Here is a 25,382-nt window from a genome sequence, read left to right on the forward strand (position 1 = left end):
AAAAAAAAAAAGAAAAAAAGAAAAAAAAAAAAAAAAAGCATGCAAAATTGCACAGAAAAAATCCGAGAAACAGCGAGGCCGCGAAAAGTGACCCGCGTTATAGTGAGGGACCACTATTCTCAAATCACATGCTGTATATACCCACCAGGTTTTGGTGTGTCGTCATCAGCTCCTAGAAGGGCGTAAAGAGGCAGTGGAGGGATGGAGCTTATCTCTGTGTAGTCAGCGGACGAGTTCTCTGCTTTGCTGAACATCTTCTGATCCGTGGCTGTGCTGCCCCCAACACTGATGGTTCGAGACCGCACACGTTTTTCGGGACTGGTGGAACTGTCTTGAAGTGTTATGATTTCTCCAGCAATGCATTTCACGAGATGGGAGAGGATAGCTTTGGCACGGTGAACCTGAAGACAGATGAACAATATCAACATAATAAATCAGAATACATTTCAGATTTTGTTCAGCAACCACAACAAAAGCAGTTTTTGGAAATTTTCATGGCTTTTAATTGTATCGGTCCACCTTACTACTGCTTAAGCTATTGTGGAAATCAGACAACTATTATTAAAAGTTTTTTTTAAATAAAATATTAAACAGCCCATAAATAATGCTTCTTTGGTGCTTCAAACATATTGTAGCGATACCAAATAGCAGACTTTGGCATGTACTGATTATACAGTTTACTCAGCACTTAGTTCTGTCAGGAAATCTCAAGAAACTACACTGGAAGCTCCATTAGCTGAAGCAACACGCAGGTAACTGGAAGCCAGCTACTTAATACTTCAATCCAATTTAGTCAAACACATCATCGACAAATGCATCCTGTGTACCCACGCAGGGGTTAAAGAGGGATCTGAAATGGCATTCAAGGTCCTTCAATTACTGAGTAATTAGATTTGACCGGAAGTTTAATACAAAATGAGCTCAGGTTTCATATCCTGCAGTTCACTGGTCCTTTTAGCTGATGCCACACAGAGCCATTGATTAAGTAACTTACTCAATGGCTCTGATGTAATAGAGATATTGGATGAGAAATTTGATCTGTACACGACAAGTTATCTGGATATTCCACACACTAAAATCTTTTTGAGTTTTTACAAATGAAAAGACAATAAACAATTAAAAACAATTTAAGGTTTACACTGGACAGTGAGTGGGTAGTTTACTCTGTTGTGGTTTAGTTTATAGTGACTGACTATGTTGAACAGGTGCAGTGTGGACTGTGTAATCCTTTAGGTCTCAGGTAGCAACAGAGACAGTGAGAAAGATACACTAATCAATTCTCAACTGAAATTAATGACATAATTTTATAAGAGCAGAGTTAATGGTAGAAGTACAACGAACCTATAGCATCAACTAAAGTAAATTTGGCAAGATTATATTGTCCTAATGTTATTTTATTAAAGAAAAATAAAATCAATCTAACTTCAAACACAAAGATGGACTAAAGAACATATACAAGTTTACTACATTATTTTTAGTTGGAAAACAGTGTCATGGGAGGGGGGGGGGGGGGGGGGGGGGGAATAGGAAGGAATAAATAAATACTAATATGAATGGGGGGGGGGGGGAGAGAGTATCAAGAGTAAAGAGGATAGAGAGAGAAATAGACAGAATGTAATCTTGAAGACCGAAAGAAAACAGGAAATGAGAGACGGGGAGCAGGATATTGAAAGCAGAGACACACAGAAAAGGAAGCTGGAAGAAAGAACACAGGGGACAAAGGAAAAAAGATAGAGCACACAAGCAAAAACATCTGACAATACACAAATAGATCAGACACATACACACGCAGGTCCAAGTATTTAGACAATGACATTTTTTTGTAGTTTCTTGCCACCACCGTGGATTTCAAATCAAAGAATCAAGATGTGACTGAAGAGCAGACTTTCAGCTCGAATTCAAGTATTACAATATACAAAAGTAATACAGTAACTGTTCAGGAATTAGAGCCATTTTTACACACAATCCCTCCCATTTTAGAAGCTCAAAAGTAATTGGAGACTAGACTTACACTTAAAAAAAAGCCTATTACTGCTAAAGACTGAGTACAAAAAGTAATTGAGTAATTTATTTAACTTACCTTCCCTAGGTCCATAAGCTCTAGCAACTGTACAGGGTGGTATTGGGGTAGAGTTGGAAAAAGTTGGTGAGCTGCTTCAAAAAGACCAGAATCTTCCATTTCTACAGGTAAGTCATAAGCGGTTTTCTTCCCACTGAGCTTCTGAGCCAGACTCGTCATTGATCGTGTCAGGGTCTTTTTGGGAAGAGAAAGTGAAGAAGTGGGGGCCCCAGGGCTGAGACCCTCCTCCTGGCACTGTCTGACAGCTGAGACTATGGAGGAAACACTGCTGCTGATGTCTTTGTCCTGGGCAACTGTGACAGTCGGTTTGGGTGGTGCTGGAGGCTGCCACTGAGAGTACACGTGCATTTCACACTCCATGCCAACTACCAAGATTCCATCTCGTACCCAGGACAGGGAGACTGGGATAGGTGGTGAGCCTTCGACAGAGGAGAACAGACTGACCGATCGAAGCAGAACCAGGCGAGACAAGCTTTGGTCTCTATTAGCATCAGAAGACACTCCCAGATCTGGAGGCTTTCCAGACAGACGACCATATATATATATCTTTGTCCCAATGCCAACAGTCAGAATGTGTGATCCATCCTCCTGGGAAACCCAGTCCAAGTGAACCAGACTCTTACCAGTAGAACCAAGACAGTTCTCGTTTTGTATGGATAAATCCATGTTACTTGGAATGCTGGCACTTGCAGTGGTACTACTACTTAAAGGATAGCTGGACATAGGGTCTGTATTGTCCAATACTATGGTCTGCTCCAGAATCCACTGCGAACCACCAGTGGACTCGCACTGAAAGATGCCAATGTGGACCAGCGGCTCTCGAGTGCTTGCATTAGGGCTGTGAATGGGTTTTGGGCTATGCGGCACATTAAGGGTCGGGGTCAGGTGGGTGTTGGTGGTGCTGTAGTTTACAAATGGGGAAGATGCAGAGGCTGGGGGAGAAGTCAGAGGTCCATGAGCATTCAGATGAGGAGATAGGTTCAGAGGTGTGCTAGGCATCTGCTTGTAGGCAACTGCAAACCGTCCAGCGTGACAGCAGCTGACCTCAATGGGCCGGCCTGGCACACTTACTGCACTGCTGCTGGGAAGTTTTTCCTCCACCAGGAGAGGCCATTCCTCCCACTGGTACACCAAGTTGTCCACAGTGGGGGGTTCTGTTGTCATGACATTACACCTCCAGAAGCGCACCTTACCATCAGAACAGAAAGTAGCAAGGAGATAAGGCACGTGGCCGGCTGGAAGAGAACATGACGCACTCAGGTGACCTGAGAAGAAAAGTAATGCACCATTAGCAAAGAAAGATTTGATCTATAATATCATTAGAGTTAAATTTCTGTGATTTATTCAATTTTGAAAACATTTGGCAGATATATTAAAAAAAAAATACAATGTAAACGAAACAAAAGATTGCCTTCGTCTATTCTTATGTTTCATTCCAATAATGTTAGCAGCAGCTTTTTACTCAGGCCTCTTTCAGCCATACACGCTTTTCTTAATCTACAAGTCGGCTTCCTGTCTCACTGTGCACCCTGCTCATTTTTATCTTAACAGTGTTGCCACAATCTTACCAACTTTGACCTAAAAACCTTGACCTAAAAAACATTTATGCACCATGTTCAACACAGAACAAGCCTGAATGCATTCTTTCATATTAAGGTGCAAGTACACACTAAATTATAACTCAGTTCACAAAAATACACCACTGCCTTAGTAAACAACCTAAAGAAAAATAAAGAGAAAAATAAAATCCAATACACTTTTTGCACGAAGCACCCTCTTTTAGACTGTCTTAGGTTCTCACTGTATCCAAACTAATCTTATAGAAGCATTAAACCACTTCATTTGTGAAAAGAAAATAAGTGTACATTATAAATTGATTTAAGTGCAGGAGAAAGCAAAGTCACAATCAGGTATTTCGACACTCTAGCACCAACAATGGACCATAAACATCACACGTTGGAAGAGACACAGTGGTTGGTGGTTTACACCGCCTCATCAAAATCATTAACAACTCAACTTCAAGGGGAATTCTTTACATGATGCAGACAGAGCCTGTGATACCACAGGTCAGATCAAACACTAATAATTATCAACTGAGTTCTGATGGCAATCCGAGTTTGTTGGTAGCTTTCAGCTGTTTTCTTTTTTAAGTGTTTTTCTGTGATTCTTACATTCCACTCATAACGTTTTTCATCAATTCATAATCACATGTCACAACAGAGGAAACGTCATTAATTACTTATAATAAATCATCCCCAATACAAGGACATTGATGGTGAAATAAAAGGAAACTACGATGTGCACTTTACTTCAGACGGGTAAGATGTCATTTATACGCAACGGTTTAATCATTTTTGATGGGTTTACTCAAGAGTGTGTATGGATGTTGTCCCATGACTACATATAGCATATAGACTACATATTAGCTTTCTCTAAATATCAAAATTGAACCATCCCGTTAGGAAAATGCTGCACAAACTGTTATGTCTCGCTTACTGTATTGACAAGTCTCGCCAATAAAAAATGCTAAGTACTGCACCGATTGTGTGGTGGGTATGTCTGAATAATTTCATGTGATTTCATGATATTTCATAAGATTTAATGCCTAAAATGACTTTAGTGAGTAACTTCTTCCATCATTAGCTAGCCGATCAATTATTTAGAGTTTAGGTTCAAGCTGCAACATTGAACCTTAGCATGCATCAATATGCATAAGGAAAGAAAGTGGTTTTGCTTTGCGTCCTTGGAATAAGAATGCCTGTCCTCATTGTCCCTCACCTGCCGAGGGAGTAACACTGATGGCTTCCACTTCTGCTGGAAGAGCCAGCTCTTGGCTGTACAGCCTGTGTGTTGTGAGGCTGAGACGACAGGCACTCTGCAGATTGGAAGTGCAGGATTTACTCTTCTGAGTTACCGGAGAACTGGGTGCGTCATAGACAAACTGAGAGCTGTTCAAGGGAGAAGTCGTGGTGAGATCCTTATGAGCTGCAGTCTCCTCTGTGGGCATACAAAAAGTGGGAATATATTTAGAACATTTAGGCTTGGTCAAATCCATTCACCATTACTACACTTCATCAGAGTCATTATTTGAAAAATCTATAAAAACAAATCTTTCAACAGATGAATCACCATCTGGCTAAAGCACACTGTGATACTGGAGGTCTCTTTCAATCATTAGAGATACTTTTAGTAATTTTACAACTTTTACACAGCAGACTTGTAATAAAGATTGCAAGGGAGACAAATCTGGACTTGGAACTTAAAAAATGCAAGGCATCTACAGTGATAAAGTTATTACTTAGTTACTAATTATAATTTTGCAACGCTTCCAGCTCTTTTAACCCTTAAAAACTTCCCTTTATGGTCTGCAATCATTTATTTTGGCTAAGGTTAGACAGGATGGCAGAAAACCTCTCTTACATCACCCAACTTTTAGGGTGTATGAGTGTATAAGTACCCACCCATAGTGACTGGTCGAGCAGCAAGATGGAGATGCCACATGTGGAGCAGTGAGCGACCTGTTGGGCTTAATTCTACCACCACCAGAAAAAAGCGGGCTGAGAAGGCTGGTTTACTGGAGGCTGCAGGGGGGGAGAAACCCACACAGTGATTTTTTTAATGAAAGATGCAAGCAGCTGCTATTAAATACAGGCATGAAAACTAGGAAAAATAGGTTTTACCCGTGCGAGGAGAGTCGGGAGTTTCATGTATGCTCTCCGTTATCTCAGTGCCAAGAATCAGATGTTCCTCAAAAACATGCAGGAGCTGTGTCTCCTTCCCCTGCTGCAGAGAACAGCAGCAGATATTGTCAAACTACATCAGATGTAGACTCTGAACATCATTTTCTGTCTACACACTGACATAGACACAGGCTGTATTAATAGTACATGCACAAAGACACGCACACCCTAAGGAGACGAGGGAGGTTTTTTTTGCCTTTTATTATTGTGGTTGACCTTTCAGCGACTCAGGCCACTGCCGAATGCTTCATGCCACAAATGGTTTGCAAGTCAACAATGGGGGTTTTTTTTGGTTTGTTTTCAGGGGAAAACCTTCAAAGATTCTGACAATGTCTGTCTACTGTTAGATGAGACAATCAGAAAGTCCCCAAATAAAGGAGGTTGAACTTTGTTTAGTGTGAGAAAACAATTCGGTTCTCTTGGACTCCGTGTATACTTACAAAGTCAGTAATGGCATCCAGTTCTATAATACACCCTGGTTTTGCTGTGGACTGCTGACTGATGATGTTGAAAACCTCCCCAACATATTTCTGAAAGGTGGCAAACACACACAAAAAATCATCTGCATACATTTATAAATTAGTATTACACAGTTTAAATATGCAAGCAAATTATTTTACCAATTTGAAAATCACTTAACATCTTGCAACTGACAGCTAACAGGTGGCATAGTAAACGCAATAAAAGAAATGCAAAAAAAACAAACAAACCCAAAAACATTTATATAACAATTTCTCCTCTTCTTGCTGCATACTACTTTTTTTCCCTGAGTTTTAAATGTTTCACTCCAATTAATGTTTCATGTTATATAATTTCGCCTACAGTCATTTTTCTCCAAGTCATCTCAGGCCAACACTAGTAATAACAAAATGGCAAAACAGTGACGTACATTATTTGACAGATTCTATAAATGGCTGAGTGTTGCTATTAATGTGCATGAAAATTGTCAGGCTTGATCACTTACTGATATTTCCGGATTGGAGAGCTCACTCAGAAGTTTCTTAGCCTCAATGACAGCCTGATAAAGCCTGAGTGATTGGCCATCACTTGCCACGAAGCAGGCACTAGGAGAGTTACAGTACAAACCTAAAAAGAAAAACAATTGAATGTTACCACTATTATGCTTGTTTTTTCTAAATAAATATGTCAAGCGAACACTACTGAGATTTAACATTCACTCATGTTTAATTCAGAAAATCTGAAGTCATTTGGTAAAGTAAGTTGCTTTTGTACATTTATTTACAATGCACAGTAGATGTGTCAAGTGGACTAATAACCACACATGGAGACTCGTCTCAGACCTACTCTTAGTTGGACATAGTTAACTATATAGAAAACAATAACAATAAACAATCCTTCACATCAATCAACCCTCCCAAACAAAAAACAACCCCCCCCCCCAAAAAAACCCAAAACAAACAAAAAAAATCTCATTACTGCCTTTTTGCTAAGGCAACACACAATAAAGTACTTAGCAATCTGACCAGTAATAATATTTTCTCACCTAAACAGCTGCTGGGAATGAGTGTGGGCAGCCAGGCTACATTAGCAAATGCTGATGCATGGAGAGAATTGATTCTAGCAAGCTCCGAGACCCCGCCTGACAACGACAGCGGGCCGACGGGGTCCACTCTCCATAAAATCAGCTCACTGTAGATCGCATTGGGATCCTGGGAAACCATACCCAGGGACACCCGCGTGGGTCGTGACCCACGAGATAGAGATGCAGAATGAGAAAAACCAGAGGAGGAGGCCTCTGGAGGAACCAAGATGCTGTCTGCCTCTGGCGTCCTCAAGGCATTGTGGTGTGAGGTGGTGAGGAGAAGAGGGAGCAGCGAGTGACAGGCCAGGTCATTGAGGTGAAAGCGGTGACCACAGTACCGTGACTTGTGAGAGACACTGAGCACAGTCGAGAAAGCAGAGTCCTCTGCAAAGCTGACTGCCCACTGGTTTAAAGAGCCATCAGCATGTTTGGAGATCATAAGGACATTGGGGGTAAATATGCTTAATCGAAGACTACTGCTGGTTGCAGATTTTCCTTGACCTCCGTAGCTTATTAGAGCAGATTTGGCTTGAGGCAATGTGCTCCCAGGCGGTCGCTGTCTGCCATGTTGGATAGCTAGATCCACGTTCTTGTTGCAGGCATACATTACCACACTTTGGCTCAGGGAGATGGCGTCACCTGCAGGGAACGCTACAGGAATGCGGGATGCAAACGACACCTGAGACAGAAAGAGATGTCATAGCAATGTCATCAAAAGTGACTGTAATTTGCAGCTCAGATTTAAAGAGGAGGACTAATTAAACTAATTAAAACAGCCAGGCCTAAAAAATGAATGCCAATGAAACCTGAGATTCAGTTTTGTGCCTGAATGACCAGATTCTCTGTCCTCATTATTTTTACTGCTCATAAAAATGCACTAGGGCATGTCTGAATTTGATATGAAGTCATAGACAAGTACAATATATTTGTGTGAGTCGCCAGATGAGAAGACATTAGAACAAGTACACCATCACAACTGTGAAAATAAATCACAACCTTACTCTGATGATAAATTAATGATTTCCCACAAAGCACTTTCTGAAATTCTGAATATAAACAAATAACTAAATAGAAAACTGTTTAATCTAAAGGTTAAAGTTATATTTTGAGCAGAATTCAGAATTCAGTTACCTTTGATTGCTGCATGATTATGGTCAAATGATTAACAATTATTTTGATCAATATTGAGATCACTGTTATTTATTGATTATAGTGGAAAAAAGGTTTTAATTACAATTTTCATTAAACATAAACTTGTTTTTATGTTGTGCAGTATTTCCACTAATGTAAAATAGTTGCTTAAAAATAATACTGAACTTCCTCACTGACCTAAATTAAGTAAATCTCTAAGAAGAAAAATCAAGTCTTTCACCCCATCGATTGTACCTGCATGATTAATAAAACTTAGCAGCAAATGTTTTGCATATGGTGTAGGTTTTACCAGAAAAATAATTCCAGAATAGATAACAGCAGCATGCTGGCCAATTCTCCAAAGCCTTTGTTACTGTTCACTGTGTTTACTGGACACTTGTCTCTGCCCAAATAAACTGTGATTAGATGGATGATTTTAGTGCGTCTTTGGGAGCTAGATGGTTATGCAGATGTGGTGTACAGGCTTGCTTTTATAAATGTCTCAGATGAGGTTGAATGACTCATGCTGGCAACATCTGCATTGTTTTTCTTAGCCTTCATGCATTAATAATACTGCAGTTTTTGGCATGTTTTCAGGAGGCTGAATATAAGTTAGTAGTCTTGCCTTACAGACTAGTTAACTCTACAGCACTTTTTGCAGATGATTTCTTTATAGTTAATGTTACTTGTGCCAAATCAGAAGTACTTCCAAACAACGGATGACGACCCACTTTGAGGGACAAGTTCTTCACCTGCTGTTGTGCTAGACATTAAAATTTTGTAGTATCTGTATTTTTAACAAAGACTTTCTTATTCAGACCAATCAAGAACATTTCAAGCTTGCATGGGACAGACGCAGGTACAGTATCAGGTCCTGATCAAGGGGGTGCTTGACTTGTTTTTACTTTGTGTTCTTTTGGAAGAAAATGCATTTTCAATAACAGTTATTTATGTTCATTTATTTATTATAGAGGAAAAATCCATACTGAGATTAAATTAAGACCAATTGTGCAGCTAACTGTGCAGTTTCTCTGTGTATCAACCTCTGAAATAAGACTATAAAAGATAAAGAGGAAAGAAACTGGAGGAATACTCTCATGAAACAAACAGAATGAATGTACAACTGTTCTATATAAAGAACAATAGCAGCAAAGTACCTGAGCTTGTCTGAACATGCCTGGGTGGTATTCATCTAACCAGTCCACATGCCAGACCAACAAAGAGCCATCCATGGGATGAATACTGAACAGCATGTCGGCCCCTTTATTCCACTCCTCTAACAGCACATCCAACTGGTGCTCCACTGCTGCCAGAGGCAGCTCCACTGTTCCTGGTCCTTGGGGTTCACTTGGTCTGTTCTCCTCTTCTTCAAAGTCATCTTCATTTTCAGGCTCTGGAAAAGAATACAAATCATGGTAGCCAAACAATATGTTAAATTCTATTCTAAAGGTTAGACTTTAACTGTCACTGTTGTTACAGCTTCACATGCACACACCCATTACTGACTCATCCAAATCATTTCTCTCTACCTTCATTGGAGCACTCGTTCTGTTGCTCTACACTAATTCGAAGCTGTTGCAGAAAGACTTCCATGGCTAAAGTAAAGTGAAGCTCTTTGTTGTTGAGCCAGTGGACAGAAAATGGGCCTCCTGGTTCCTCATCATCCACAGCGTTCAGAGAGGAGATGGAGGGCAACAGGGGAATGTCTGTGAAACATACAAGTTATAAGCTGTTAAACATTTAGAAAACTTAATGAATAAATAACAACAACAACAACAACAACAAAATATACATCAGACCGGGCTGCTGACATGCAGGACAAAAATATATCTGCTGGAGCAAATTAACTTTCATGAATGTAAGCATGGTTTAGTATCCTAAAACATAATCCAAGCATACAAATCCTGCAGGACTTCTCAGCCTGAAGGCTGAAAGAGTCTACATGATTTTATCCTAATTCAGGTCAAATTAAGTTACCCAACTAAAACGGAGGGGAAGAAAATGAAATGCTCACAGTTACTCTGAACAGCTCTCACTGAGCACAAGCTCACTGGAATGTTAAAGAAACAATCTCAGGCAATCTGCAAAATTAATGGTATTTTTGCCAAGAGGTTAAGACTTCTGACTTCCAGCTGAGTTAACCATCCATGTACTCTGTACAGTTCAGGAATAGCAAATGATGTGCTTTAGTTCATTCGTCTTTATCAAGAACTTTATGTCATGTTAAAGCTTTAGTTCTTCAATATGTTGTGAGATTTCTTTTGGTATTTAACAAAATACCAGTGATGGGGATCAACAGGATTATTAAGTAGTTTCAGAGTGTGTTCAAGTCAAACCTGTGGCTGGGTTGATGCTGGCAGCAATGTGAAAGTGGCAGAGAGCATTGGCATGGGGCATGTTATTGCTGCTCTTCTTGTGGTTACAGTGTCCACTTTGAAGGTGAGGCAGGCCGCTGGTCCATGATAGCTGAGGTATGTCCCGATAGTGCCGCGATTCTTGAAAATCCAGCTGTGCAGAAAACAAGTATGATTATTATGAAGTATTGCTCAAATGTCAATTTAATATTTTATGACTGCAGACATCGTCTGTGCCATCCAAATGCATAATACTAAATGTAAGAGGCACTAAAATATTACATTAACCTGTAGAAATGTGGAGCTACTTAAATAAGATTAAAAAGAGAAAAATGAAACACCATTGTTCCTTGTTGCCTTTTCAGGCTGAAAAGACAGGTTGAGCTTGTCTTTTGGAGGTTGATGTGAATTAATCAACTTGTGTCGACTTACAAACCTCTCCAGCTCTCATCCCAGTCTGTGCTAAGCTACTCTACTTTGGTGAACAGGTGGTCCCCTCAGGGTGGGATTTTAATTTATTGGTATTGATGTTTAAACTGCATTTAAGTGAAGAGCCCAATTTGTCTTAAAACAGAGCAACAGGAGCTGGCAACATGGAGGAGTGGCTGTCACAGAGCGTGTATAGAAGAAATTTTAAAGTTTATTGGGTATTCAGGTTATGTAATTTGGTGTCTCACAGCAGACTGCAGCTAAATGCCCCAATGGAAAACAAGTCTGACAGGATGACAAACAATCATTTAAAAGCAGAGTTTCTTTAACCAAATATGTGATTGTATCTAGACTCACAGGTGCAAAATGAGTAAGATAAAATGAGCTGTAAACCTGTAGGTTTTGAGATTTATGAAGACTACAAGTAAACTCACAAACTAGAGAGCGATACAGCTTTACAAATAATACTTCTGATACGGACAAGTTATACCCAAAAAGCACAACGTTTCCGATGCAACAGTGTGATGAAATGAAATGAAATTTCTGCAGCCAGTGTAACACTCTGTCAGATTATCATTTCAAAGCAAAAAGGAAAGAAAGCATGACATCTGAACACCTGATAAAGTGCATATATGGGAGTATCTAGGGAAGTCATGAACAATGCTGATGATCATTTCATAGCTTGTTCTCTGTTATAAAGATAGAATTATTTACACAAAATGATGTGAGGTCCTTTTAAATATTCAGTTTATCCTAATTATTAATATCACTTAAGAAAAAATAAAACACTGACATACAAGTCTTACTATGCAATGCTAGACTTAAAGGCGTATAATGAGAAATTCTTCAAATCAAATAAAGCACCATAAAAATCACGTGTTTCACTTGTGTTAGTAAACTATATTTAAACTGATCACGAGCAAAGGGTCCTGCCAAATTAAAAAAAAAATTTAACCAAAGTAATTGCGCATTTTTTTGTTTATCGAAACAACAAATAGCATTTTTGTGTTTGATTTTTAATTTCGAGCCTGTGTGCAAATAGTATAGATTTTTACATTTCATGTGTTTTGAGTGATGTGTTGCTAAAAAGGCCTTGTTTTCTGCACTGTCATACAGCTGAAACTGAAAATAAAGGTTAAATGCAGGATTGCTTAATTAGACTGTGTTAACGTTAGCAAAGTCCTGCTGATTATACTGAGTGTTTATTTTAAGCAGGAAAGTCAAAGTCATTGTGGCTTACTTCTTGTGAGGCTTGTCCGTGTGTCTTCCCATTGCAGCCGTTTTTCTTTGAGAGGCCAGCAGAAGATTTAAGCGTTTCACTGTGTTGGCCAGAAGAAGGGTTTTTATGGTGACCAGATAAGAGGCTGTCACCTGGCAACAGCGTCTCTGCCCACAGCCGACATACACTGTCCTTACAGCAGGTGAGCAGCACATTACACACTGCGCCCCTGTTAGGATAAAGGAGGGAGAAAAAGACAGAGATTTTTAAAAAAAATTAATGGAATTTTAATTTCAATTACAATTCTGTCTTACAATGATTATTACATCACGATAACTGAGACAGAAATTATTATTTGTCTCAATCCATTTCACATTTGTGCTCTCGTTTTGCATTTCTGCCCCTTATTTTCACTTACTTTTGCCTCTAATAAAAAAAATTCACATTGTGACACCTTGCCAGCTCACATTTATTTATTTAATTCTTAAATTATAGTTGAAGTTCAGTTAAATCTCTTTAATTAAGACAACTGTGTTTTTCCTTTTTCAAAGTTCAGTGTAGTTTTCTTAAATTTAATTGTGTACGTAATTGTGTGGTTCTTCTGCTTGACGCCTGCAACAAGAGCACCAGATTGCTGCAATTCCCCTCCTGTGTGGAAGCCCTCTGAAGGTCACATACGATTACCAATATTATATAAAGCTATGAAACAATTTGGAATGTGCCAAATTTATTCAACCCACACCATCTGTAGTGACATATTTTAAATAAACAAAGACAGACATCAAACCTGTCCACAACAAGTTACCTCAAGCTGCTTTCTACTCTAATGTAAAGAAGATAAAGACCTAATATTTTTCAACCATCCTTTCAACCAGCTTGTTAACTTAGGCATTTTTTTTCTTTTGCCCAGCTGTGGAAGGTTAGGTCATTTTGACCTAACCTTCAAAGAAAAGGAAGTTAAAGAAAAGGAAGTTAGAAAAGGCTAGGAGATGACAAATTAACAGTGTCTGTACCGTGGCATGTACTTGCTGGTCTTCCTCCAGGAGAAACTGGTGACAGAGCGGGGATGAGCCAGGTAGATAAAGGAGAAGGCCAGCTCTCCCGGGTCACTCACATTGGTGTCTGGAGGTGTAAAGAGTGTGGTAACACCCATCTTCCACTTACTGGTGCTGTACCAAACCTTTATTAGGCAATCATCCTGAAAAGAAGAGGCAATGAAGGATATAAGCGATACCATAGGTAGTTCTAACAAAAAACACACGACACCAGAAGGTAGAAGTTAATTATTATCAACTAATTTCACATGAATCTAGAGTGTTCGGTTTTTAAGTGCGATGTAACAAAGGGACACAACTTACCTGACCAGCTGTGGCAAAGAACTCACCGTCAGGAGAGAACTTCATTAAATTGACTGGAGAAGCAGTCCTTGAGATACAAAATGAAAATTATATTCAACACTCCATGTCAATATAATAAGTAATGTTTAGGACAAAATAAAATAGGTTTAAACAAATTGCAGCAGGACATGCACTCAATCAGATAACTGAGTGCATGTCCTGCTGCAGTCAGATTTGTATTGAATATAATGTTACAGAAAAATGTGCATTAGCTGATTTTATTTTAATGTCTATTTGGTGCTTACAAGATAAATGAAAATCCTAATTTTAAAGTCTCTGTCTTGTTTGTGACTATTTTACAAACTCTGTTCTTACTTGCTCTGCCAGATACACCTCCAGGCAGAACGGCAGTCTCTTATGGTCATTTCTGCCGGCTGCCCCCTTTCATCAGCTTCATCCTTTACTCCATCAACATTAGACCACAACTGCAGGCTGCTAGAGCCTGTTAGGAGAGTGCAACCTGGACAGACAAACATATACAGATATGATCTTTCAGGACAGATATCATCAAATTTCTGTTTAAAAAAAATTATTAAACATTTATATTTTGCCGGATCTGTAGTACCACCCCAACACTTCTTTTTAAATCACAACTGTTTATCTTAATATGTCTGTGTTACTTTAAGAAAGAACAATGGTTAGAGTACCTGTAGGGTGCCATGCTAGGTTCCGTACTATAGACTGTAATACAAATTGACCAGTCTTCTGCCATTGGCAGTTCAATTTCTGTACAGGAAAAACAGAAAAAGGCAAAATTCAAAACAAGTATGTCATGTTTTGGCAATTATGTTGGCTGAAACTTTGTGCAATAATTCCCTATTTAGATAAGCTCAGAAATAAATAAATTCCCTGTTTCGATGGTACATGTGGAACTATAGATGAAGCTTTAACAAGCGCTAACAGTGAACTTTCAATTGAGTCACATGCAATCAGGCAACACACACAGCATTGTAATACCAGGGTACTTCTGCAATAAACGAAATACGGTTTGTACTTAAGATGTTGTAAATTCTTCTCATTTCTTGTGGTTATTCTTTGACTTCTCTAACAACAGCTCAGACAAAGCAAACGTCTTTACGGACTACAGAACAGAAACCAAAACAGTGAACATGACAATAATCGCATGATTTATGCAAGTAGTTACAGAGGAACAATATTCTGCTCCATTTCAAATATCAAGAGAGTTTTGCCACACAGAAAAAGCTTCATTCATTCATTCTGGATGACCTGAAAACATGCATGACTATACTGTGACTGGAAGAAAGTGCAGGCTACTCACGGTCAACGATGAGTCTTTTTGATCTGGTTGCTGAACAGGCTCAAAGACACACACAATGCTTCCATAGGAAGCTGCAATCTGCCAGCAAAAAAAGGTCGACATTTTAGATATACTACAAAACAAATACAAAGGTATCACTGCAAACAGAAACATATACTGTCCTCCATATCAGCCTAGTTATCCAAATTTAAGTAATTCAAAAAAATTCTTGAAAGCTTAAACTTATGCTTTGTAATATAGATCAAAAATACTAATACTTATAGATCCTAATCAGAATCAACTATAACTTGCTTTATGAGTCATGACATATCTACATAGTAAGAGAGAAGACACCTTGACAACAGGCCAATAAATAAATAAATAAAAAATACCTTAAGTCATAACAACTCAGTGATGAGTGAATATAGTCTTATCTACTCTATTCACACCTCAATTTCATCAATTTGTAAGGGCTAAATTTTCAAGTAATTTCCATGGGACCCAAGAGTCATAATGTTAACTGAGCAAACGATAATACAAGCTGCGTCTTTAATGTGGTAAATAATATGCCAACTGTCAGGGAGGGAATTCTGTGAAGGGGTGAGTCACATGCACATGTTTAAATGTGTGTACACAGACATACAAGTCATCACATGCACAAGCATAGTCACATGGACACTACACAATGGCTCAAAGTATAAGACAGGCTTTTTGGGGCACAAATATAGGTTCTGCAGAAGCAGCACAGTTCAAATTTAATTAAATTCTAAAAGGCAGACACATTTATGCTGAGATCAAGTTCTGGGGATAAATCAGTCAATTCAACATGAGCCTGTAGAGCGACTGACAAAAAGAAAGAAAATGTGAGTTGTAAAAAATTAAGTCTCCCTCTCTGTGGTTATAATGATGACTACTCTTTGGTCTGATTTTCATAAACCCCCAACAGAGACTTTAAGATGGTATTATGCTAATATTTATGAATATTACAAGAGACATCTTAAGGCTCTCATGAAACCATTAACTTTACCAAGAAGAGATGAACAGTAGATTTGCAGGGCTAACTGTGATGGATGCAGCTTTTAAAAAGTTATTTTTACTGCTTTATGATGTTTGTAGAGATCGCTTGCTCCACCTCCATACTGACTTTCTTTATTTGATTTCTCATCGCAAGTAGACATACATTTCTCAAAATAGTGTAGTAATATTTATGCTCTAGACACCTAATTAGCCTTTAAAATAATGTATTTGGAAAATATATCCTTAATAGGAACAACTTACTAAAGCTCATAAAATGATATGAAGTGCTACAACACTTAAAGTATGAGCACAAAGGATGTACTATGTAAACTAAAAGCATTGCAAATATCACAGTGAGCAGAGGGCAATGAAGTGGAAATGGCAAGCAGACCAACTTGGCATACTTAAACAGATGCTAGACCATGCTGGAGGCGTGTGTGGGTAGTTCTGGCCCAACGGATTGGATTTAAGGTCACAAGGGAAGAAGTGAACGACTGGTTGAGCATGTTTTATATTTATTTAAATTATTGCAGTGTTGCCTGCACTTTTTTAAAAAAAGGCTACCACCCTCCCTAATTAAAAACTAATCCCAGTTCATTAGAATTCTGCTATATGATCTTTATTATCAGGTTTATGCAGATGTTGCAAGCTGCTTTTGTGGCTCCTTTTGCAGCAATGCTACTTACCAACAAGCAGAACTGTGAGTACTCGACTGCATAATGACTGTTGCCATTATGTGCCAAGTTTTGTTTCCAGAGACACAAGAAATGTGTAGTGTATTAAGAAAGAATCTAAATTCTGTGTTATTTTATCCTCTTCCTTTTTTCTTTTTCTTTTTTTTTACTGAAGAATCAAATTTAAATTCATGAAAAGAAGCCACTGTACAGGGTGAATATCTTGTAAATATATATATATATATATATATATATATATTTAGATTTAAATATATACAAATAAATAAATACAGCCTGAGACAAGTAAACAGTATCCACGAGGGACAACCTTTAAAGTAAAATTGTCAGCAGAGCCCAAAGTTGATAGAAGAGTCATACTCTTACGATGAAAACTTGAGATGATATATTGGTCAATATCAGTCTACTGACTGTCTTTAATACTCAGATAAAAGAAGACAACATATTAATGGCAGCCACTTATGGTTATGGCTTAGTCACACAAGTAAAAATTGGCCATCTCCAGCGGTCCACCTCCAAATGGCTCTCGCAGGTAGCCTTGCCTGGTGACTTTTTGCATTTGGTAATCAATTATAAACAGCTGTGGCCACTAACTGATTAACCAAATGTTGAACGTGCAACACTTTCAATCTTTAGCTGACCGCTTTTGATCATAAGGCAATCGCAGAGGTCACCTGCTATGAGTCTCCAAACATTTGTGGTCTGACTGCAGAGTAACTGATATGAAGCTCAGAAAGAATGGCAAGCGTCAGTCAGATTCTTTAAATTGCAAACTTAATTTTTTAAGTAACGTTATGCATTTCCTCATTTTCCTAAGAACTTTGCAACTGCAATGACATCACTATCTACTTCCTTAATTAGGTCCATCAAAGCAAATGCAAAAGAAAATCTTTCATCGTCTTTGTTCTGCATATGAAATGGGAAAGGCAATTAAGAACAGAACAGAAAGACTACATTAAATAACTACATCTTTTTTTCTTAAATGCAAATTACAATCACAGAAGATCTTTTGTTTGTGCCCACATTAAAGGACTTGTCAGTGACAACAGCAAATGCACTTGCTGTACAATCACCAGCTTTACTGGGTGGTTTTTACTTCACTTAGAGCTGATGATGGGAAGCTCGAGTTCATTAAGCTGCCCATTGATGTTGCCCGCAAGTGACTTTCCTGAAAGCATAAGCTGCCAACACTTAAGACAGCAGTAGAGATTGCTAATAAGTTGCACTGCAAAACAGCTAATATACCAAAACAACTAAAAACAGCAAGTCACAAAGTGGAACTTGCTTACCACTCAATATAATCAACCACACGTGTGTGGTCATTATATTAAAGTAAAAGAAAACGGTATGTCATGGGGCCCTGCAATGTTTAGCACCTTCTGCTTTTTTTCTTTTTAATTTAATTATGGGTCAGATGTTTTTTCAAACATTAAAGCTAATTTATAGTTGATCGTTGCTTTGTCCCATGTAACCAAAAGACAGTTTATGGGTTTGGAATGAATATAATGTCTTATAACTTTATTCAAGGCTGGAACTAAAATATATTTAAACTCCATTTTTCAATTAATTTGTCTAAAAAACAAAACTTTTAAAAAGCCATTCAGAGCACAAACGAATACCCTAAAATGATATACAACAAAGACAAGCACTGAATCTGCACATTTTCTAAGCTCAAGCAACTAAGTGTTTGGTATTTTTATGTGGAAAAATAAATATAATTAAAACAATTAATGAGCTATAAATAGGGCTGGGCCATATCATACCGTTCACTGTAATAATGTTGGGCAATAATAAGAAAATGAAATATCGCGATAGAATATGGGTAAATGCGCATGCACCGTGCCTTTGTTTTCATATGCGCATGGCGGAAAAAGCATGGCGGCGATGGAGAATGAGAAGGGCGAAAGTGGATCGTTGAATGAAACGGATGAACCAGAATTGGTTTGTAAAAATGCTGCAACTTCAGTGGTGTGGAACTGGTTTAGCTTTCATCCGTCAGATACACAACACAGCACTATTTTTGGTAGAGCGTGCTAGCACGCCGTCGTTATTACGTGTTGTTTGGAAAATACGGCACACTTAAAATCAATCCTTTGATTTTTCTGAAAATCGACAGTGCCCCTTATGATCCTGTGGGCCTTATGTATGAATTCTGGTTGTGTTTACTGACCTCGAAACGATTTTATGTGGTACACGGCGCTCAAAAATCTGTCAAATGTTTTAGTACAACTTTGCTAAGCTACGAAGCCGCACCGCTTGATGGATTGTCGGGGCATTACAGCCATCGTAGGCAGGAACCTCGCAGAGTGATACTTACTGTGCTTCAACATAATATTACTGTATTGTGTGTGTGTGTATAACCTTTTTTTAAGTTTTGTGGATATTATACATGGTTATGCTGAGGATATGTTGGCCAATTTCCACTGGAAATGCCTTTTGGTTAAACTGTCAGCAAGGAATTTGCATTTGCACTGTAAAATATTTATGTAACTTTAATGCAAATAAAAAACAGCTGCTTCTTTAAGTGAAAATACATTGATGGGTTTTTTTTTTTTGCACTAATAAAGTTGTGGAGTTGTAAAGTATTTTGTCTAGTGTCAATTATATCGTCAGTTATATCGTTATCGCAAATTTTCAAATGTATATCGTGATAAATATTTTTGGTCATATCACTCTGCTCTAGCTATAAATATATGTTATCGTCTAATGGTCTTACATAATTACTCTATGTGGCAAACCATTTATCTTTTACTGAAATCTGGCTCCATTTATTTTCACTGGGATTTGCTTTAGTTACATCACTGGGATCTCACGCTTGCGCATTCAAGCACAAGTCAGCCTGAGGACCCCAGTGAATAAAAGCACCACACCGTTGGTCTTACCTGTCCACCCTGCAATGAGCAGTCGACACAGCCGACCTGTATGTTGCCATGTTTGGCCCCTGGGATGATCTGCAGTCGCTCAAAATCACTGCCCAAAATCACCACGTCACAACCTGATGCATAGGCCTATCAAGAGACAAGACAGTGAGAGGGTTAGAGAAATGAACATAAAACTCTAAGATTCATCCGGCCAGGATTGCATGAAGGGTCACTTGAACTGCACTTGTCCCAGAGCTATTGTCAAGGCATCAAACATGCCATCATATGACAGCCCTCAAGTCCAAGCAGATAAGATTAGAATTCCATGCTCTATTTCTGTGGCACTCAAAAGGAGCTCCTCACATGAACTGTGATTCACTATGACTTTTCCTCTTTCACAAGAGGACATAAGGACAATAATGGCTCCCCGATTAATCCATTCCTGAAAAGCATGTTGCCAGTGTCTGAAATTAGCACTCTGACTCACCTGTCAAGGGGTCAGGTAGACAAAATCCATCAGTAAGGTTTTGTTTTGTTTTGTTTTTTTATACCAGTCTCATGAGATGGAATTACATTTTGAATAAAACCTACCCTTGAAGGAAAAAAGAAGTTGATTTCAGCCATCAATGCTCTGAAAAATTAGAGCATTAAAAAACGTAATGTAATCTAATTACTCTAATCAACTTAAATCTCCTTTCTTCACTGTTCAGACTCTACTGCAATCACATTCTTCTTTGCATGGTCTCAAAGGTTTGGCCGCCTCCTCACAAACTCATGACACCACAGAATGACCAGTACAGGCAGGTTTTCACATACTGGTGATTAGTTGGTGTTTATTACTTACTTCGAGGCAGAGCTGGGCGACAGCAGAACATACAATAACATTTTGACAAATAATAAAACAATGACACAGAAAGCCTATAATACAGCAGAGACTTTCATTATTGTTGTTGTTTTTTAATTACATTTATTTTATTTACAAAGTTGCCACCAGTGTGGCGAACATTTATGTAATTCTCTAATAGAGTTTTAAGCTTTGAGATCACATGTATTTCAGCTTCTGTTTTTCATACATAACAAAGTCCCAAGCCCATTAAACAACTTTGTGCGGTACATTAGCACATTAGGTTTCAAAGGAATCTGCTAGGAAATCTGCTATTGTGACAAATCAGTTTAGCCACCCCCCATGAATCAAAGCTCCTAAACTGCTGAGGGGGGAAATACTTCCAGAGTCTGAAATATCTTACCGTGAATGGCACATTGTTGACGCTTCCTACAGAGAAACAGTTGTCTCCAGGGTTGACAGCTCCCGTAAGGACCTGATGGAGATTCATGACTCTTGATTATAGTCCACGTGTTATCCTTCCTCTTCTTGCCCTTTTCACAGAACCCTCCCACTCCAGGTGAGATTCATGGGAAACCATGAGAAGGATTTGCTCATCTTTGTGCGTAACCTATAATTTCACATCAGCAGCATCACTACAGACTTGCTGTCACAAGAAGAAGAGGAGGAAGAGATAAACAGCACATGATTTGGTTCAGTCAGCGTCAAGCCTCAAGTACATTACCGACTCCTGGATATTGACTGCAAATTAATTTTAACACTCAGCACTTGTAATATTAGCATGGAAGAAATACATGTCTCTAAACAGTCTTTGTCAAACCACACTATGAAGGCAAGGCATTCAGTAATCTTAAAAATATTTTGTAAAAGAGCCTTGGTGTACCTTGGTATTAGTCTTTTTATTTAGCAAACAGACAGCTTAGCAAACTGGCACCAAAGCTCTTCTGATCCCCGTGACCCATCTCCGAATTTAAAAATGCACACCATTAGTTCAACATCAGCACTTTTAGAGGTTATAACCAAGAGGGCTTTAATTGAAAGAGATATGCAGTCAGCTTGGCAGACCAGTCTCTAATTGTGCTAGAAAAGTATTCAGAATCTGTAATAAATGGAGTAACAACCAGGACGGATAAAAAGTGATAGGGGCTAAAATATGAAGGGTATTTTTCACTGTGGCTAAAATTGGGAGCACTGCAGAAGCAAGGTGATGGTGTAGCTCATGTTTTGCTAGCTCTGTGCACATTATCTAGTTACAGGAGGGAAATTTGAAACCACTGTCAAAGGTACATATTTGCACATAGCTGAAACAGCACTGACTGTCTTAACAAAAGACAAATACAAAACAGTTCTCCCAGAGTTACTGTTCCTTCAGTAACAGGAACAGATGTGGGATTTAAAAGGGTTCACTAATTACACTTTAAAAAAAACAGTATTTCACCTTTGTGTATTTGGCAGCGAAGTAAATTCAATACAAGGAGTCCATTAATCAAAAGGGTGCAGGGAATTTGTACGGAGGGTTAAATGGATCACCGGTGCAGGTTACACCTTACTGTAACCCTACGAGCCCGGTTAATCAACTTATCATACAATCAAGGGCTGAACAGTCTGAAAATCACACGTTTAAACAAGTATAGATTACGTGTCGACCGCAGGTGCGCTACTGAAAATAATGAACGAAAAGTTTCAGAGACAGTTTTAACGATTCAAAAATTTAACGCTACAGAACAAAAATAACACCACCAGAAGGATAAAAAATCCACGTCAGAGGGGTTAACATATGCTTCCTGTGCTGTGGCAACTCACGTGATAACGTTTCACAAGCCAGCGCATTAAGACACAGCTACCGATACCTCATCTGACTAGCATTTTTTTCTCCCGTTTAGACAAAAGCGTGCATTTAGCTCACTGTCACTGTGCAAAAGCAGACATTTCATACATGTTTTCAATCCCTCCAGTCGTAACGCTAACTTAGCTGTCAAGTTTAACTAGCTATCAGCAGTCTTTCAGGACACACAGTAACACCACCAGTAATTATCTGCTTACCTTATGCTGCTGCTTCTTGACATCTCCTGCAGATATAACATCAACGGTTACTCCCGTCGCCTGATGTTTTCGGTGAATACAGTTATAATCTCACGGATTCGGTCTTAGTTTAGCTAGCTTTTGCTAGCGTTAGCTCGCACTAGCCTCTGAAGCTCGCTCTCTGAGCAGGCTCCTAGGCTACAACGCTAGCACTATGTCACTTATGGCGCACATTTGCCTAACAGTCAATACTTTACGAGAGAAGGAACTATCTATTGACTCAAAATGTTGACTCTGAGTAGGAGTCACCCTCTGCCCGAGGTTAGCAAATAAAACCCTTCCAAAGAGGAAGCTTTTCCTTATGTTGAAGATATGTGATGATAATGACTGTTTCGCTGCAAAGCATCGTGGGTCTTGTAGTTTTAAAACCGTGCTCGCACTCTCGCACGTGACGTTCAGGCACACAGGCTTTTACAGTTGTAGCTAACACGTTTTGCGTTGTTTTTCGTGGGTGCATTGGCTTGTATAGAGAAGGTAAATAGTTAAACACAGCCATACCTGGAGATGGTTGTATTTAACGTTTTTCTTTTCCACTTTAAAAATGTAAAAACGTAAAAATATGACTTTTATGTTGTTTGAACTTTGTCCCCAAAATTTTACAGTAGCACTATCATACAGTAGGAGTATTTTTGAGCACTGTACTGACTGTAGGTTGACCAGTTCATAACTAAAACGTGTGGGGTAAGGAATATGCCTGTATGAGGGACTGGGATCTTACCCAATAATGAGAGGTTTAAACTGTTGATACATCTAACACAGCTCTGTCATCAGTCATTTGAAGGACTAATACTATATTTAATAAGTGAAAACTTTAGCTGTAAATGACAGCTAAAGTTTGTATTCATAGAATGGCTATTAAAGCTGTTAACTCATCCCCTTTTGAGCTGTATTTTTCTTCTTTGGGTAAAATATTTTTAAAATATTTGGAAAACTATAACCTTTGAAAATGTGGGGCGTTTTCTCAATTTTTGGGAAACAAGAGGTAAAAATACTTAGCAGTCCCACACAAATTTGGACACCTAGGCCACCTAACTACATTTACACAGCTGTGAAAAAGTATTTGCGCCTTCCTGATTTCTCAGTTTTGGGTTTTGTTTTTTTTGGGGGGGTGGGTTGAGGGGGCTGGATTGTGCATATTTGTCACACTTCATCACCAAAATCAGAATCAGAATCAGAATCAGAATACTTTATTGATCCCTGGGGGAAATTTTTTTTTGTTACAGTGCTCCATTTTAAACCAACATTAAGACAAGACAGACAATACACTAACTAAGAATAGTACAATATATACATATATATACATACATACATACATAAGTCACTCATAAATAAATAGTTGGAAAAGAAACATGTGTAGTTGTAGCAGCAAACAGTGTGTTAAGTGGATGCGTTGTACAGGGAGATGGCCACAGGCAGGAATGATTTCCTGTGTCGTTCAGTGGTGCTTTTCGGTAATCTCAGTCTCTCACTGAACGAGCTCCTGTGACTGACCAGCATGTCATGGAGTGGGTGGGAGGTGTTATCCAACATTGTCTTTATCTTGGACAGCATCTGCCTCTCCGACACCACCTTGAGGGAGTCCAGCTCCATCCCCACAACATTGCTGGCCTTACGGATTAGTTTATTAAGTCTGTTGGCATCTGCGACCCTCAGCCTGCTCCCCCAGCATGCAACAGCATAGAGGATCGCACTGGCCACAACAGACTCATAGAAAATCCTCAGCATTTTCTGGCAGATGTTGAAGGACCTCAGTCGCCTCAAAAAATAGAGACGACTCTGGCCCTTCCTGTAAAGTGCTGTGGTGTTTTTAGCCCAGTCCAGTTTATTGTCAATGTGTACTCCAAGGTATTTATAGTCCTCCACAATGTCAACACTGACCCCCTGAATTGAAACAGGGGTCAAGTGTTTCCTGGTCTTCCTGAAGTCCACGATCAGTTCCTTGGTCTTTGCCACGTTGAGCTGCAGATGATTCTGCTCACACCATGTGACAAAGGAGTCGACCACAGCCCGGTACTCTGTCTCATCATCCCTGCTGATGCATCCAACCACCGCAGAGTCATCAGAAAACTTCTGAAGATGGCAGGTCTCTGTGCAGTGGCTGAAGTCTGTGGTGTAGAGGGTGAAGAGGAAGGGGGAGAGGACAGTCCCCTGTGGTGCCCCTGTGTTGCTGATCACCTTGTCAGACACACACTGTGGGAGACGTACATATTGTGGTCTTCCTGTCAGGTAATCAACAATCCAGGACACCAGAGAAGCATCCACCTGCATCGCTGCTAACTTATCACCCAGGAGGGTCGGCCTGATGGTGTTGAAAGCACTGGAAAAGTCAAAAAACATGACCCTCACAGTGCTCGCCGGCTGGTCCAGATGGGTGTAGACACGATTGAGCAGGTAGATGATGGCGTCCTCAGTTCCGAGACGAGGCTGATAAGCGAACTGAAGGGGATCCAGGTGTGGTCTTACTATGGGTCGCAGCTGGTCCAGGATGAGCCTTTCCAGGGTCTTCATGATGTGGGAGGTCAATGCCACGGGCCTGTAATCCTGGGGGCCACTGGGACATGGCGTCTTTGGTACAGGGACGAGGCATGATGTCTTCCACATCACCGGGACCCTCTGCAGACTCAGACTCAGCATAAACAGTTTATGAAAGACTCCACACAGCTGGGGGGCACAGGTCTTGAGGACAAGGGGACTCACTCCGTCTGGTCCAGCAGACTTGCCTGAGTGAAGTCTCC

At 39.4% G+C, this 25,382-nt stretch overlaps 1 protein-coding gene across 4 annotated transcripts in view; it reads right to left on the minus strand.

Moving 5' to 3' along the window:
• dmxl1 (Dmx like 1) overlaps positions 1 to 22,969 on the minus strand; it is a 63,455-nt gene extending 40,486 nt beyond the window's left edge. For 2 of the 4 annotated variants that reach the window (XM_085294880.1, XM_085294877.1), the window contains exons 1-20: positions 22,609 to 22,969; positions 20,969 to 21,211; positions 19,743 to 19,868; positions 15,173 to 15,250; positions 14,541 to 14,619; positions 14,209 to 14,353; positions 13,855 to 13,921; positions 13,510 to 13,694; positions 12,518 to 12,725; positions 10,831 to 11,002; positions 10,024 to 10,200; positions 9,652 to 9,887; positions 7,325 to 8,042; positions 6,785 to 6,906; positions 6,261 to 6,350; positions 5,761 to 5,863; positions 5,542 to 5,661; positions 4,859 to 5,077; positions 2,081 to 3,345; positions 146 to 401 (exon numbers count right to left, since the gene is read on the minus strand). In XM_085294880.1, the coding sequence (XP_085151006.1) occupies positions 146 to 401; positions 2,081 to 3,345; positions 4,859 to 5,077; positions 5,542 to 5,661; positions 5,761 to 5,863; positions 6,261 to 6,350; positions 6,785 to 6,906; positions 7,325 to 8,042; positions 9,652 to 9,887; positions 10,024 to 10,200; positions 10,831 to 11,002; positions 12,518 to 12,725; positions 13,510 to 13,694; positions 13,855 to 13,921; positions 14,209 to 14,353; positions 14,541 to 14,619; positions 15,173 to 15,250; positions 19,743 to 19,868; positions 20,969 to 21,055 (4,453 nt within the window). In that variant the 5' untranslated portion in view covers positions 21,056 to 21,211; positions 22,609 to 22,969. The remainder of the gene's footprint in view (positions 1 to 145; positions 402 to 2,080; positions 3,346 to 4,858; positions 5,078 to 5,541; positions 5,662 to 5,760; positions 5,864 to 6,260; positions 6,351 to 6,784; positions 6,907 to 7,324; positions 8,043 to 9,651; positions 9,888 to 10,023; positions 10,201 to 10,830; positions 11,003 to 12,517; positions 12,726 to 13,509; positions 13,695 to 13,854; positions 13,922 to 14,208; positions 14,354 to 14,540; positions 14,620 to 15,172; positions 15,251 to 19,742; positions 19,869 to 20,968; positions 21,212 to 22,608) is intronic. The other 2 variants (XM_085294879.1, XM_085294878.1) reach the window with 2 other exon arrangements.
• Positions 22,970 to 25,382: the final 2,413 nt, after the last annotated feature.

This window comes from Mchenga conophoros, linkage group LG12, assembly GCF_057382185.1.
Source record: "Mchenga conophoros isolate Kocher_MC1m ecotype Shallow Benthic linkage group LG12, M_conophoros_male_GT1.1, whole genome shotgun sequence".
NCBI classification, from domain to species: Eukaryota; Metazoa; Chordata; class Actinopteri; order Cichliformes; family Cichlidae; genus Mchenga; species Mchenga conophoros.